The 12,659-nt window shown below is 49.3% G+C and overlaps 1 protein-coding gene across 6 annotated transcripts in view; it reads right to left on the bottom strand.

The window, feature by feature from the left end:
* Positions 1–12,659, bottom strand: part of RPS6KA2 (ribosomal protein S6 kinase A2) — a 452,505-nt gene that overhangs the window by 15,488 nt on the left and 424,358 nt on the right. For all 6 annotated transcript variants that reach the window (XM_008007794.3, XM_008007793.3, XM_073022282.1 and 3 more), the window contains 2 exons: positions 3,843–3,932; positions 1,895–2,053 (listed from right to left, as the gene is read on the bottom strand). In XM_008007794.3, coding sequence (XP_008005985.2) covers positions 1,895–2,053; positions 3,843–3,932 — 249 coding nt within the window. The remainder of the gene's footprint in view (positions 1–1,894; positions 2,054–3,842; positions 3,933–12,659) is intronic.

Genomic DNA, 12,659 nt, shown 5'->3' with positions numbered 1-12,659 from the left:
GGGTGACCACACAGAAAAGATCCAGTGTGTGGTCCTGGAAGAATATTCCCCTGTTTGGAGATGACTGCATTCTGAAGGCTCAGGACTACGCACACAGCTGGCTAAGACCGTATTTCCTGCTTCAGGAGAAACACTGGGAAGAGACGGCGCACAGGGGAAACGTGTGATACGGTACAGCCGCCTCCCTGTGAGGCCAGGGCTGGGATGGAGAGCACTGCCTGGAACCAGAGGGCGGGGGTCCAACCATACTGGCCACCTACTCATGTGTGACCTTGGGCAAGATACTCAAACTCCTGTGCCCCTCGCCTGCACAGTGGGTGTGATCTAGGGCTAGGGAGTCAGTGAATGAAGAGCTTGAAGTGCAGCCTGGATCACGGTGAGGCCCACATGAACCCAGGCATCACCACCAGCCCTGCCTCAGCGTCCCTGCGCACTGGTTAATGAATTCAACGTTACCCATTGCAAGCAACGAAAATTCTCAATTTCTTTTGATTGAGGCCAAAGATTTTTGGCTAAAGTTGGTACAAATGATTTTAGACTCTCAAAGGGTAGCAGAGTCAGTCACCCCAAAATATGCTGCTTTGCCATAAGGATTATTTTGAGCTGAAAACAACTGAAAAGATGCAGATATAAGCAAAGCCCTCTGCCTTCCCCTTCTTTACCTAAAAGCAGGATATAAATGGGTAAAGGTGTCCCTCCTGCCCTCTCTGCCTGGAAGGACGGAAGGGACACTCTAGACCCTTACAGCCTGGAGAAGCCACCAGAATGATCTCCATAACAAATGCTCCTAACTAGCCCTCATCTTCTATTAGTTTCCCATAGACGTAGCTTCCCACAGTTTGCTGCCCTAGACATGCAGTCCTTTCTCTGTTTTCTTTAAAAATTATTATTCTTTTTAAAATTAAAAAAATTTTAAAATTTGAGACAGAGTTTTGCTCTGTCACCCAGGCTGAAGTGCAGTGGCATGATCTTGGCTCATTGCAACCTCCGCCTCCCAGGTGCAGGCGATTCTCATGCCTCCACCTCCTGAGTAGCTGGGATTACAGGTGTGTGCCACCACGTCTGGCCAATTTTTGTATTTTTAGTAGAGATGGGGTTTTGCCATGTTGGCCAGGCTGGTCTCGAACTCCTGACCTCAGGTGATTTACCTGCCTCAGCCTCCCAAAGTGCTGGGATTACAGGTGTGAGCCACTGCACCCGGCAAATTTACTGTTCTTTTGTTAAAATGCTACATAAGCTCAAGTTCTAACAATTCCTTGGAGTTATTCATGGCTGAGTGCTCCCGTGTGTATGTGAGATGCACATGTTAATAAACTTCTGTTTTTCTCTTGTTAACCTGTCTTTGGCCAGTGTTGTTTATACGGCCTCCACCGAAGAACTAAGATGGGCAGAGGGAAAAAAGAATTTTCCTTTTTTTTGAGACGGAGTCTCGTCCTGTGACCCAGGCTGGGGTGCAATGGTGCTATCTCAGCTCACTGCAACCTCCGCCTCCCGCGTTCAAATGATTCTCCTGCCTCAGCCTCCTGAGTAGCTAGGATTACAGGTGTGTGCCATCCTGCCCAGCTAATTTTTTCTGTTGTTATTATTTTTAGTAGAGACGGGGTTTCACCATGTTGGCCAGGCTGGTCTCGAACTCCTGACCTCATGATCCGCCCGTCTTGGCCTCTCAAAGTGCTGGGATTACACGCGTGAGCCACCACGCCCAGCCGGGAAAAGAGAAATTTTCTTCCCTTGCATGTCACTGAGCCTCCAGACACAAGAGGGACAATGGTGGCACAGAAGGAATTCCAGGACAATCTGCGTTCTCAGCTCTTGAACCCATAAACCCTTGTGGTTTTGGTTCCCTCCCTGAAGCTCCCTCCTCCCTGACAGCTGCCCCAGGCATGGCTCCTACCCCCTGGGAATGGAGGTAGTCCATGGTCTTGGTGATGGTGCACAGGACGTCACTGGCCTCACGCTCCGAGAAGTATCTCTGCTGGAGGATGCGGTCCAGGAGCTCCCCGCCACGCATCAGCTCCATCACCAGGTACACGAACTTGCCATCATCATAGACCTGCGGAGGGAAGAAGGGGCGCACATGGGCCTCAGGGACGCGCATGTCAGTCACCGCGGCTGGTTACTGCGAAAGAGCAACTACTCCAGAGGGGGCAGCAGAGGAAGTCAGAGGGGAGAGGCTGGGACCGCAGGGTCCTATGGGAGTGCAAACAAGGCTTCTGCAGAGAAGAAGCGAACGGCCATTCCTGTCATACCAGATGTGCTCTTTTTAGGAAGAATATGGTTTTAATAATCCACTGCTAAGCAGAGACTGAGTAGGGACACACGAGATGGGTGTGTCCTTAGCTGAGATGAACGGCTTCATGACTCTGCCAGGAGATATTTAGTATTATTATTATTATTTTGAGATGAAGTCTCGCTCTGTCACCCAGGCTGAAGTTCAATGGTGCCATCTCAGCTCACTGCAACCTCCAGCTCCTGGGTTCAAGCGATTCCTCCTGACTCAGACTCTCAGGTAGCTGGGATTATAGGTGCACATCACCATGCCCGGCTAATTTTTGTATTTTTAGTAGAGACAGGGTTTTGCCATGTTGGCCAAGCTGGACTCAAACTCCTGACCTGAAGTGATCCACCTGCCTCAGCCTCCCAAAGGGCTGGGATTACAGGTGTAAGCCACGGTGCCCGGCCTGCCAGGAGATATTTAGACGTTAAGAAATGCAAATATTGGCAAACCACCTTGCAAAGGCAGGGCCTCAGGGCAGTGTTTTTCAAACTGTAATGTACATCCAATCTTGGGGGAATCTTGCTAAAATGCATGTTCCGGTCCTACAGCCTGGGGTGGGGCCTGGCCCTCTGTATTTCTAACCAGCTTCCCATGATGTCTGTGCTGCTGCCGCACAGACAGCACTGAGTGGCCAGGCGCTGGGAGCGCCGAGAGGCTAGGCAGAGTCCAGGGCCAAGTCACGTATCAGAGCCATGCTGTTGTTTCAGAGAAGCAATAGAAAACGATGGTTTCCTCCATACTGGCTTTTATCTCATGAATTCAATTAAAAAATATGCTCTGATGATTCTTTTGATTTTTTGATTTTTTTGAAATGGAGTCTCTCTTAGTTGCCCAGGTTGGAGTGCAATGGTGTGATCTCGGTTCAGTGCAACCTTCACCTCCCAGGTTCAAGCAATTCTCTTGCCTCAGCCTCCTGAGTAGCTGGGATTACAGGTGTGTGCCACCACACCCAGCTAATTTTGTATTTTAAGTAGAGATGGGGTTTCACCATGTTGACCAGGCTGGTCTTGAACTCCTGACCTCAAATGATCTGCCTGCCTATGCCTCCCAAATTGCTGGGATTACAGGTGTGAACCACCACACCCAGCCCGCTCTGGCTATTCTTATGCCAAGCTTGCTCATTAAGACCCTTTGCATGCACCTATCACTATGCATGAGGGAAACTGAGGTAGGCCCAATACCCTGTGGCTCTAGGTTCACAATGCTGGAATCAGTTTGGAGTTGGAGCGTGAGGAGGAAAATTGTCTCCTCTCTCTGCTGCTGGATCCCAAACCCTGCAGCCCATGGGCCTCTATGAGAGACTCCACCTGTGGGCTGTCATTCACACGAGCTCTCTCTTCCTCTGTTTTACTTGCTCCCTCCATGACTGGGGCGGTGGCTATCAAAAAGACTTGAGTACACCGTCCAGCAAGTCAGCTGCAAGTGACTGAGATATGTGGGTGGTGGAAACCAGCTCAGACAGGCATGAGATGTGAGGAAGCTTGCTCAGAGTGAATGGGAGCTGTTTTGTGTCAGTTGAAGAAACAGAAGGAAGTGGAGCTGCTGCTGCACGAGGACCACTCACATCTTTGAGGGTGATGATGTTCGGGTGCTGGCCGTACCGCAGCAGGATCTCGATCTCTTCCGAGGGGTCTCTCTTGCTCTTATCGATGATCTGGAACAAACACAGCACGTGGCAGTGAGAGGTCTACTTTAGGCTTCTGGGTGGTATCTGCTGGTGGACCCTTGAGTTTGGATAAAGTCTGGCCCCAGGTGGCCCAACCACTTCAATCTCACACCCGACCAAGAGACAGCCTGAGACTGCCTGGAAATTCATGGCGAGTCCTTTCTTTCACAACTAGTATAAGATTTACATTTAAAAAGACGAGTACAGGCTGGGCAAGGTGGCTCATGCCTGTAATCCCAGCACTTTCGGAGGCTGAGGTGGGTGGGTGGCTTGAGGTCCACAGTTTAAGACCAGCCAGTTTGGCTAACACGACAAAACCTGGTCTCTACTAAAAATACAAATACTAGCCAGACATGGTGGTGTATGCCTGTAATCCCAGCTACTCAGGAGGCTGAGGCACAAGATCGCTTGAACCTGGAGGCAGAGGTTGCAGGGAGCTGAGACAATGCCACTGCACTCCAGCCTGGGTGACAGAGTGAGACTCTGTCTCAAAAAAAAAAAAAAAGAGTACAAGACTTCAAACATGAATGTTAAGAGGTTATAAGGTTGGGTGGAGAAGCATGTGCAGGGAGCTCATGCAACTGCAACCAAGTAACAGAATGTGTCCCACCCTCCGCAGTGGGTACCATCCTCAGCAAGCCTCCAGCCACTGTGCCCCTCCTGCCTTGTTCTGGGAATTACAAACCAGCCACAAAATGAGGTGAGGCGCACGGCTCTCACCAAGAGATGCTGGGGATGGTGCGCAGGTCAGACCCGCCCTGTTGTTTAGACATATGCAGGCTCCTTTCCCTTGCCCAGCATCTGTAGCCGATGTCTTAGGATAACAGATAAAGTTGTTTCAACCCCATGGAGACATACGGTTTCCGAGGACAGGGTGTCGTGATTAAGCCTACCCTGGAAACAGGAAGTCACTGTTGGCCCCTGGTGGCTAATCCCTCTGGAGGTGCCTAAGTCCCCCCTTTGCTGCCCTGCTGTGGGAACAGGACCAGCGGGAGGAAGGCACCCCACTCACAGGAAATGAGCAACATGTATGTTGCAAACAACACTCAGAAGAAAAGCGATTGGAAACACCTTCCTAACCATGATTTGTACTTTTCTCACATTAGTTCAACCTAATTTTAAAATAGTCTCTATTTGGAGAATGTGCAGTCATTTTACTACTAGCATATGAGGGCGATTTGCTTTTAACTTCTACCATGTCAAAGTCTGTAGGCAGAGAGTTTTGCATAAAACTCTATTTCTTTAGTTTTTTTTGTTTTTTGTTTTTTTTTTTTGTTTTTTTTGTTTTTTTTAGAGACAGGGTCTCACTCTGTTTCGTAGGTTGGAATACAGTGGTGCAAGCATAGCTCAGTGCAACATCAAACCCCTGGACTCAAGTGATCCTCCTGCCTCAGCCTCCAGAGTAACTAGGACTACAGAGGTGAGTGCCACCACACTCAGCTAATTTTTAAATTCTTTGTAGAGATGGGGTCTTGCTGTGTTGCCCAGGCTGGTCTCAAACTCCTGGCTTCAAGTGATCCTTCTGCCTCAGCCTCCCTAAGTGCTGAGATTACAGGCATGAGCCACTACACCTGGCTATTTCTTTACTCTAGAGAACTAAACGCTTGGGTAGCATTTGACTCATTGCTCGTAATCTGTCCCCTAGTCACCCTTCCTCCACTGCCTGTCACCATTATAAAAAATCACCACAGTGCCAGTTCTCACCCCATTATAGTTTTGAAGGATGCTCTGCCATGACCACCACTCAGCTCTGACTGCATCAGTGGCCCTTGATGTGTGAGTCCTAACAGCTTGCATTGTTACACAGGTAGAAGAGTTACAGTCCCTTTCTGGACACAAAATTTCTCTCCTGCTGCTGCATTTAAAAACCGAAGTTTTAGCTAGTACACTAGGACTGTTTCTATTACCAACATAAATGCATCATTCTCAAGTAGAGACTTTTAAAACAATCATTCAAGGAGGGGTGGGGGACATTCCCTCATGTGCCGCAGCCTAACCAGGTCCTGGGAGGCTGGTCCTGCACTCCCTATAGGGGAAGCTGGCTGTCAGGTACCCGAACTCCTCTGCTCCTGGCTGCCTGTGGGCATCCCATCTCTCTGGGCCGGGATCCTGTCTTTGCAATTGGAGACGGTTAAAACACATGTATACATTTATAAAAAAAATTCAGTAGAAGATTTGTTTCCCGCAAATATGATTTCACAATAAAGCATGAATCTGTTTTATCGCTCTCACAATGGAACAGGACGCGGAGTAAACAATAAAGTGGAAGCTTTTCCTCCACCACCAGGGACCATCTTCAAGACACATGGAGTGAAGAAGGCTGACGCGGAGCAGGTGCATCCTACACCACCCCTTGTTTTAAAAACGGAGAGAAGAATGCAAATAGACACATCCATTTCCTTGTGGGTGCATAAAATAACCCTGGAAGGAAGGAGGAAACATTTAATTGCCTTGCCTTCCTGTGAGGAGGGGAACGGGGTGCCTGGGGGGCCATGGGTCGGGGGAGACCCTGCTGTATCTGCATGAATTTTTAAAAATTTTGAACCACAAGAATATATTGTCTATTCAAATAATTAAATAAAAAATTCCAAAATGTATTTTGTAAGCTGAAATTGGAGGACAATGTGACTATTTTAAAGAATCTGGGACCGGGCGCGGTGGCTCAAGCCTGTAATCCCAGCACTTTGGGAGGCCGAGGCGGGTGGATCACGAGGTCAGGAGATTGAGACCATCCTGGCTAACACGGTGAAACCCCGTCTCTACTAAAAAAATACAAAAAAACTAGCCAGGCGAGGTGGCGGGCGCCTGTAGTCCCAGCTACTCGGGAGGCTGAGGCAGGAGAATGGCGTGAACCCGGGAGGCAGAGCTTGCAGTGAGCTGAGATCCGGCCACTGCACTCCAGCCTGGGCGATAGAGCGAGACTCTGTCTCAAAAAAAAAAAAAAAAAAAAATCTGGGACTACAGATGGCTGCCCTATCAACCCTAGTTATCTATTTTATTTCTATGTGTTCTTTTGTTGTGAGTCTTCAGAAAAATTCTGACTTACAGTGATAAGTATTTGTAAACAGTTTTCAAAGACAGATTACCTTAAACTCTTGCTTATTTTAAAAATTATTTTAAATTGTAATAACAGCTAGCATGTATGTGCCCATGTGAGGCGCACTGGATTTCAACCCATCGGAGCCACTGTCCTGGTCATTTACTGGAATCTGATATACATTTGAGCATGCATGTTGACTGTTATTACATTTTAAACATATTAGTTATGCCCTTCAAAATCATTTAATTGCTTGGCGGAACCCCCAGAGCACCTCTGTCAACAACCAAACACCACACACCGGTTGTTCTCTGAGGTGGCATTTGGAAAATGGAGGAAAACAAAAGCAGCTCCCAGGCCCAGGTCCTGTGGGGGCAGGAGCTCACCTGGAGGAGACTCCAAGGGCCCATGAGTGCTCCTGTTTCTCTCTGCAGGGCAGAGCCAGCGGTCTTTCAGCAAACACCTGGTTTGCTCCCGAGGGCAAGTCAGGTTTGCCGTCTGAGACGAAAACGCTGCTGTGCGTGTGGGTGGCTCGGCCCATGGCCATGTCACTTGCTGGTACCTGAATGTGGGTGTCTGCAGGCTTAGCTGCCGTGGAGGGCTGGAAGGGTGGAGGAAGGCATTGCTCCCGGGGAGGCCATGTGCCGCACGGTTGGCGGACCAGCTGCTGAGCCAGTCTGACCCCAGCTGACACCTGGCTTCCCTGTCCACTCCGTGCGGGGTTGCAGGAGCTCCTTGGGCCTCTCTACACCTAGCTTTCTTCATCTGTAAAAACTAGAAGACACCAGGCACTCCTCTGCTTCACTGTTAAGATTCAACAAATTAATATGAATCGATCCCTTCATACTCTCCCTGGTACATAGAAAACACTTGGTACAAGTGAGTTATTCCTATTACAGAGATAAAGTAGAATTACCCTGATGCCCCCAGGCAAGGGACCAAGCAGCTGTGACCTGCCACATTTACAGCCCTGAAATGCCGCTTTCGGTCCTGTCTCTGAATCCTCACTTCGAGTCAGTGCCACGAAGCAGTGTGATGTTCAAAACTAATGTCAGCAGTGGAGCGTGTTTCGGTCAAAGCCCCAGAGGAAAAAAAAAAAAATCAGATATCACACCAACTGGGTCAACCCAGAGGGCTTAATTAAAGGATCGTTTGCAAAACAGTAGAGTGGCTGGAGGGTCAGTGGCCTGGCCAGCAAGGCACAGTGTAATGCCTTGGGGGTGGTCCTGGCTCCCAGTGCCAAAGAGCTGCACAGGGACAGTCACAGGACCGGAAGGGGCTGCAGGGGTGGGGAGGGTGAGTCACAGGACGGGCTGCAGGAGTGGGGAGGTGCACCCTGACAGGGGCTGTGGGCAGAAAGGCCTCAGCCCAACACTTCTCTTCCCACCCTTGTCCTGTGGTATCTGTCTCGCACTAGCAGAACTGCCCAGAAGCCAGAGGCATGGAAGCAGTCCCTAACAGTCAGCCTCCTGGCTTCCTTGCCTCCTGGCCTCCCAGCCTCTGCAGCACAGGGCAGCAAGGAGGGTGGGTTTGCATGGGAAACGGCGCTCCCCGTCCTCGAAGGGAAGTCCCACAGACTGGGGTCTCCTGCCTCAGCCTCCCAAGTAGCTGGGATTACAGGAACGTCCTGGAAGGCGGTCATGGCGGGAACAGGTTCTCACACCGCCCTCCTGGGCTCCTGCCTTCCCCTGACCTGGGAGAATTATTCCAAATCAAGCCTGCGCAGACAAGGCTCTGACATGAAGTGGCAAGGCAGTTCCGACCCAGCGTTTCCGTCCCAGATGCTGTCAGGAAGTGCTGGTGCTTTTCCCTGTAACTCTTTTTCCAAATTTTTTTTTGCTTTTGTTTTTATTTTTGCAGGGAGGTTGAGCTATTTGCGAAAAGTAAGGCTGGAGAGTGCTAATCCAGGAGTGGGCAGTGAGGTGTGGCTATCGTCCATTGCTGCGGGGCAGCCAGGGTTTGGGCACACTGTTTAGGAGCACCAGGGAGGGGCCCCGAGTGCCTACCAGCACACTTCTTCTCTGTGGAGTCGGTTTCTTGGGGTTGACCGTGTTGGGCTTGCTCTTATTAGAGCAACCTCTGGTGGATGGTGTTCCTCATTCTGTGAATAATATTGTTTTATAATCTTTATTATGCAACAAAACAGGGAGGCCTTCTCAGCAAGCGTGGTGATGAACAAGGCCTCCCCCCCAGGCTAATGCTCAAACAATACTGACGTGCCACGGAGTAGGAGTGGCGTGGTGGGGTGGGGGACAAGCTCCCTCAGCTTTCTTTTCCTCATCTGGCAACAGCTGGTTAGAAAGGCCTCCTACAACCTATAGAAAAGGACATTCCCCAGGGGCTGGCCACCCACCACAGCCGGTAAACAAGCTTTCCATGGTGTTGTCACCGAGCAGGCGGAATATTTCCACCTTCCTTAGAGACGCTAAGTCAAGGTGTCTGAATATCCACGAAGCAATTCTGGGTTCAACACGATGGCACACCACCATGATCTTCCTTAGCAGCGACACATGCGGCCAGGTGCCAAACACCGCCATTCCTGCTGGCCGAAGGCGACAACAGGAGACTTCGCTGCTCTTGATAACACCTGTCCTCCTGCTGGCCAAAGGCAGCGACAGGAGACTTGGCTGCTCTTAGTATACCTTTCCTTCTTTCTCTGGTCTTTGCGTTTCTCTACCTTCCCTGTCTTTCTCCTCTCTTTCCATTAGTGGAGACACCATCTCCTGGGACACTGAGCAACCCGACCCGATGGCTTCGAGGCAGTAACTACGCGGGTGGTGGCGTGAGCTCACAGGCTTGCAGAACGCTCACGCTAGGCAGGCCATTTCCTTTGACTTGCCGAGAGGATCAGTATCATATTTGAAAAAAGGTAGGAGAGTGTGTAATCATTTGTAAAATTTAACAGACACCTTCTCCTGTAAAATTAATTTAAACTAATGACAGAGAGAAACAACTCCTGTTTTATCCTGGTGGAAAAAAATGAAAATGTCCAAGCTCATCAGTTCTCCTTCTAAAAATCAGCTCTACTCATGCCAGGCATCTGTCTTCATTCCGTTTCTTTTTTGGTTGACAAATTACACACACAGTGTGAAGATGGGCACAGAAACACCACGTTTTTTTCAACGGTCTCGCGTGAGTACAGACTGGAGCCTCCTCAGGAAGGCTGGCCCGTGCTCCAGGCCTGCGTGGTCACATCGCATCACTACAGTTAAGAACTGGGTGACACGGAGCTGCATCACTGTAGTTAAGAGCTGGGTGACACATATTTTTGTACAGTTCTAAGGATCTCACTTTATTTTTCATCAGATTCTGTTGCTAAAGCAAACTAAGGTACTTCCAATAACATAACAACAAAAATTTGCTACCGAAAATGGGCAGTAGCTGCGTCTTTAAGATGCGCTTCTTTCTGGGAAAACCCGGCCCCACTGAGCTTGCACGGTCTTCTCTCCTTCTCCTGCATGGGCTTTCAGACAATCGAAGGGAAATTTACAACTGGAACCACCAGTGAACGGGCATGTGTATCGGTACCATGTGTTTGAAGAAACAATAGGCCAAGAGAAGGAGCCAAACCAACTGTAAAGCTCATTTCATTTCAGATTCCAGAGTTGCACTCCACTTTTTGGTGTAGTTTCTGGTTCTGTCATTGACCCAATTCCTAAATGGCTAAGCTGTGAGCTCCCTGAAGCACGTTTGTGTTCTCACCCTGCCCTGCGTCTGTGGCAGTAGAAGCATCCAATTAAAAAGTCTCAATGAATGAAAAAAGTAACCAGCTTCCTGAACAAGAGGATTGCTGTAGGATGAAATGCATTCCAAAGGCACGAAGTGCTCTGTTGAATAATTATATTATAAACCCCGATTTTAAAAATTCAAATTTGAAGTAAAGCTTCTGATTCATACTTTTCTTTTATTTATCATTAATTAATTAATTTTTTGAGATGGAGTCTCGCTCTGTCACCCAGGCTGGAGTGCAGTGGCACAATCTTGGCTCACTGCAACCTCTGCCTCCCAGGTTCAGATGATTCTCCTGCCTCAGCCTCCCAAGTAGCTGGATTATAGGCACGTGCCACCATGCCTGGCTAATTTTTATATTTTTAGTAGAGACGGGGCTTCACCAGGTTGGCCAGCTGGTCAATGGGAGAGCAGGTTCCCGTCCAAGCAGTCAGACCCCGAGTGCACACTCTCGACCCCTGTCCAGCAGACCCACTCGTCACAAGGCGGGGAGCCCCAGTGTTCTGTTTCAGCCAGAGGCTCTATGCATCTCAGAGTACCCAAACCATGAAGGAATGAGGCAGCGTTCAGAGCAGATGGGGCTGGGCAGTAAGGCTGGGCTTCAGAATAGCTGGAAAGCTCAAGTCATGGGTCTTCAACTCCTGACCTCATGTGATCCAACCGCCTTGGCCTTTCAATGTGCTGGGATTACAGGCGTGAGCCACCATGCCTGGCCATATAGTTTTCTTTTAATCAACACTTAGCCTTTCACTACCAAATATTTATGCTAAATGAAGATGAGGAGCCTCTTCATTGTCTGCTAAAATTGAGAGAGCTCCTGCCATGTGCCTGACTTTCTTGAGGTGCTAGAACTACAGCAAAAGCAAAGCCTTTATTGCCCTGGAGTGGATGTTCTCACGGGGCCGTGCACACAGGCAGTAAATAACCCAAGCAGGGGGAACGTGCCGTAGGGAAGATGATGCGGGTGAAGGGGGCTGCTGGCTGCAAAAGACGGAGGCGGGGAACTAAAATCGGGGCATCCTGTGGGCTTCGGGTGCATATTTGTGTTCTCTGGTTGGTCCTGAGTTGGAAGCAGGAACAGAACGTAGGAAGCTGTCAGTCATTCATCAAGTCCTGGCCATGTGGGGCTGTCACAGAAGTTATAGTTCAGCTTCCTGGGCTGTCACTAGAGACAGCAATCTGGCTTCCTGCAAGTCTGACACAGTCACTGGCCTCCTGAGCTGTGTATTGTAGATAAAGGGGCTGGCTGCAGCTGCGGGTCAGACTTCTGTTGGGCACCCGGCCTGGCCACCATCTGCTGTGTGTCCACTCTCAGCCTCCAGAGCCCACGGAAGGAACCAGCCTTGCGGACACTGGACTGTAGCCCAGTGAGACCTATTGTGGAATTCTGACCTCCAGAGCTGGAAGACAATAAGCTCGGGTTGTTTTAAGCCACTAGATGGGGGATAATGTGTTGCGCTAACAATAGGAAACTAGCCCATGTGGAAAGACCAGGCAGAGGTTTTCGGTGGGAGAGTCGAGAACCAAGTTTTGACTAGTGGGTGGGAGCCTGTGAGATGGGCTTGGGGACATGGCAGTGGGCAGGAGGTGCACGCTACATCTTTGCTGATGACCGTCCTCTGCCGCATGCCTGCTGGGAGGGGCTAAGCATGAGAGAAACAAAACCATGAGCCAATCACATTAAGCCTTTCTCTTTTGGGGGAAAAAAACAAAACAAAACAAAAAAACAAACATGCAGCTCGCTGCCAGCACTCATTTAATTTTACATAAACATATTCATTGAGGCCGAAGCAAATATGACTGATTTTCAATGTGAAAATAAAATTTAAAAACTGTTACTGGAGTGATTTCTAAACAGAACTAATATCAGAATCGTGTGAATCATCAGAATCGTATATTTTGGAAAAATTGGATTCATCAAATGAATCTTTGGCCAACAACTGTTTGAG

This window comes from Chlorocebus sabaeus, chromosome 13 (genome assembly GCF_047675955.1).
Source record: "Chlorocebus sabaeus isolate Y175 chromosome 13, mChlSab1.0.hap1, whole genome shotgun sequence".
NCBI classification, from domain to species: Eukaryota; Metazoa; Chordata; class Mammalia; order Primates; family Cercopithecidae; genus Chlorocebus; species Chlorocebus sabaeus.
Note: the sequence above shows the minus strand (reverse complement) of the source record. Positions and strands in the feature narration are given on the sequence as shown.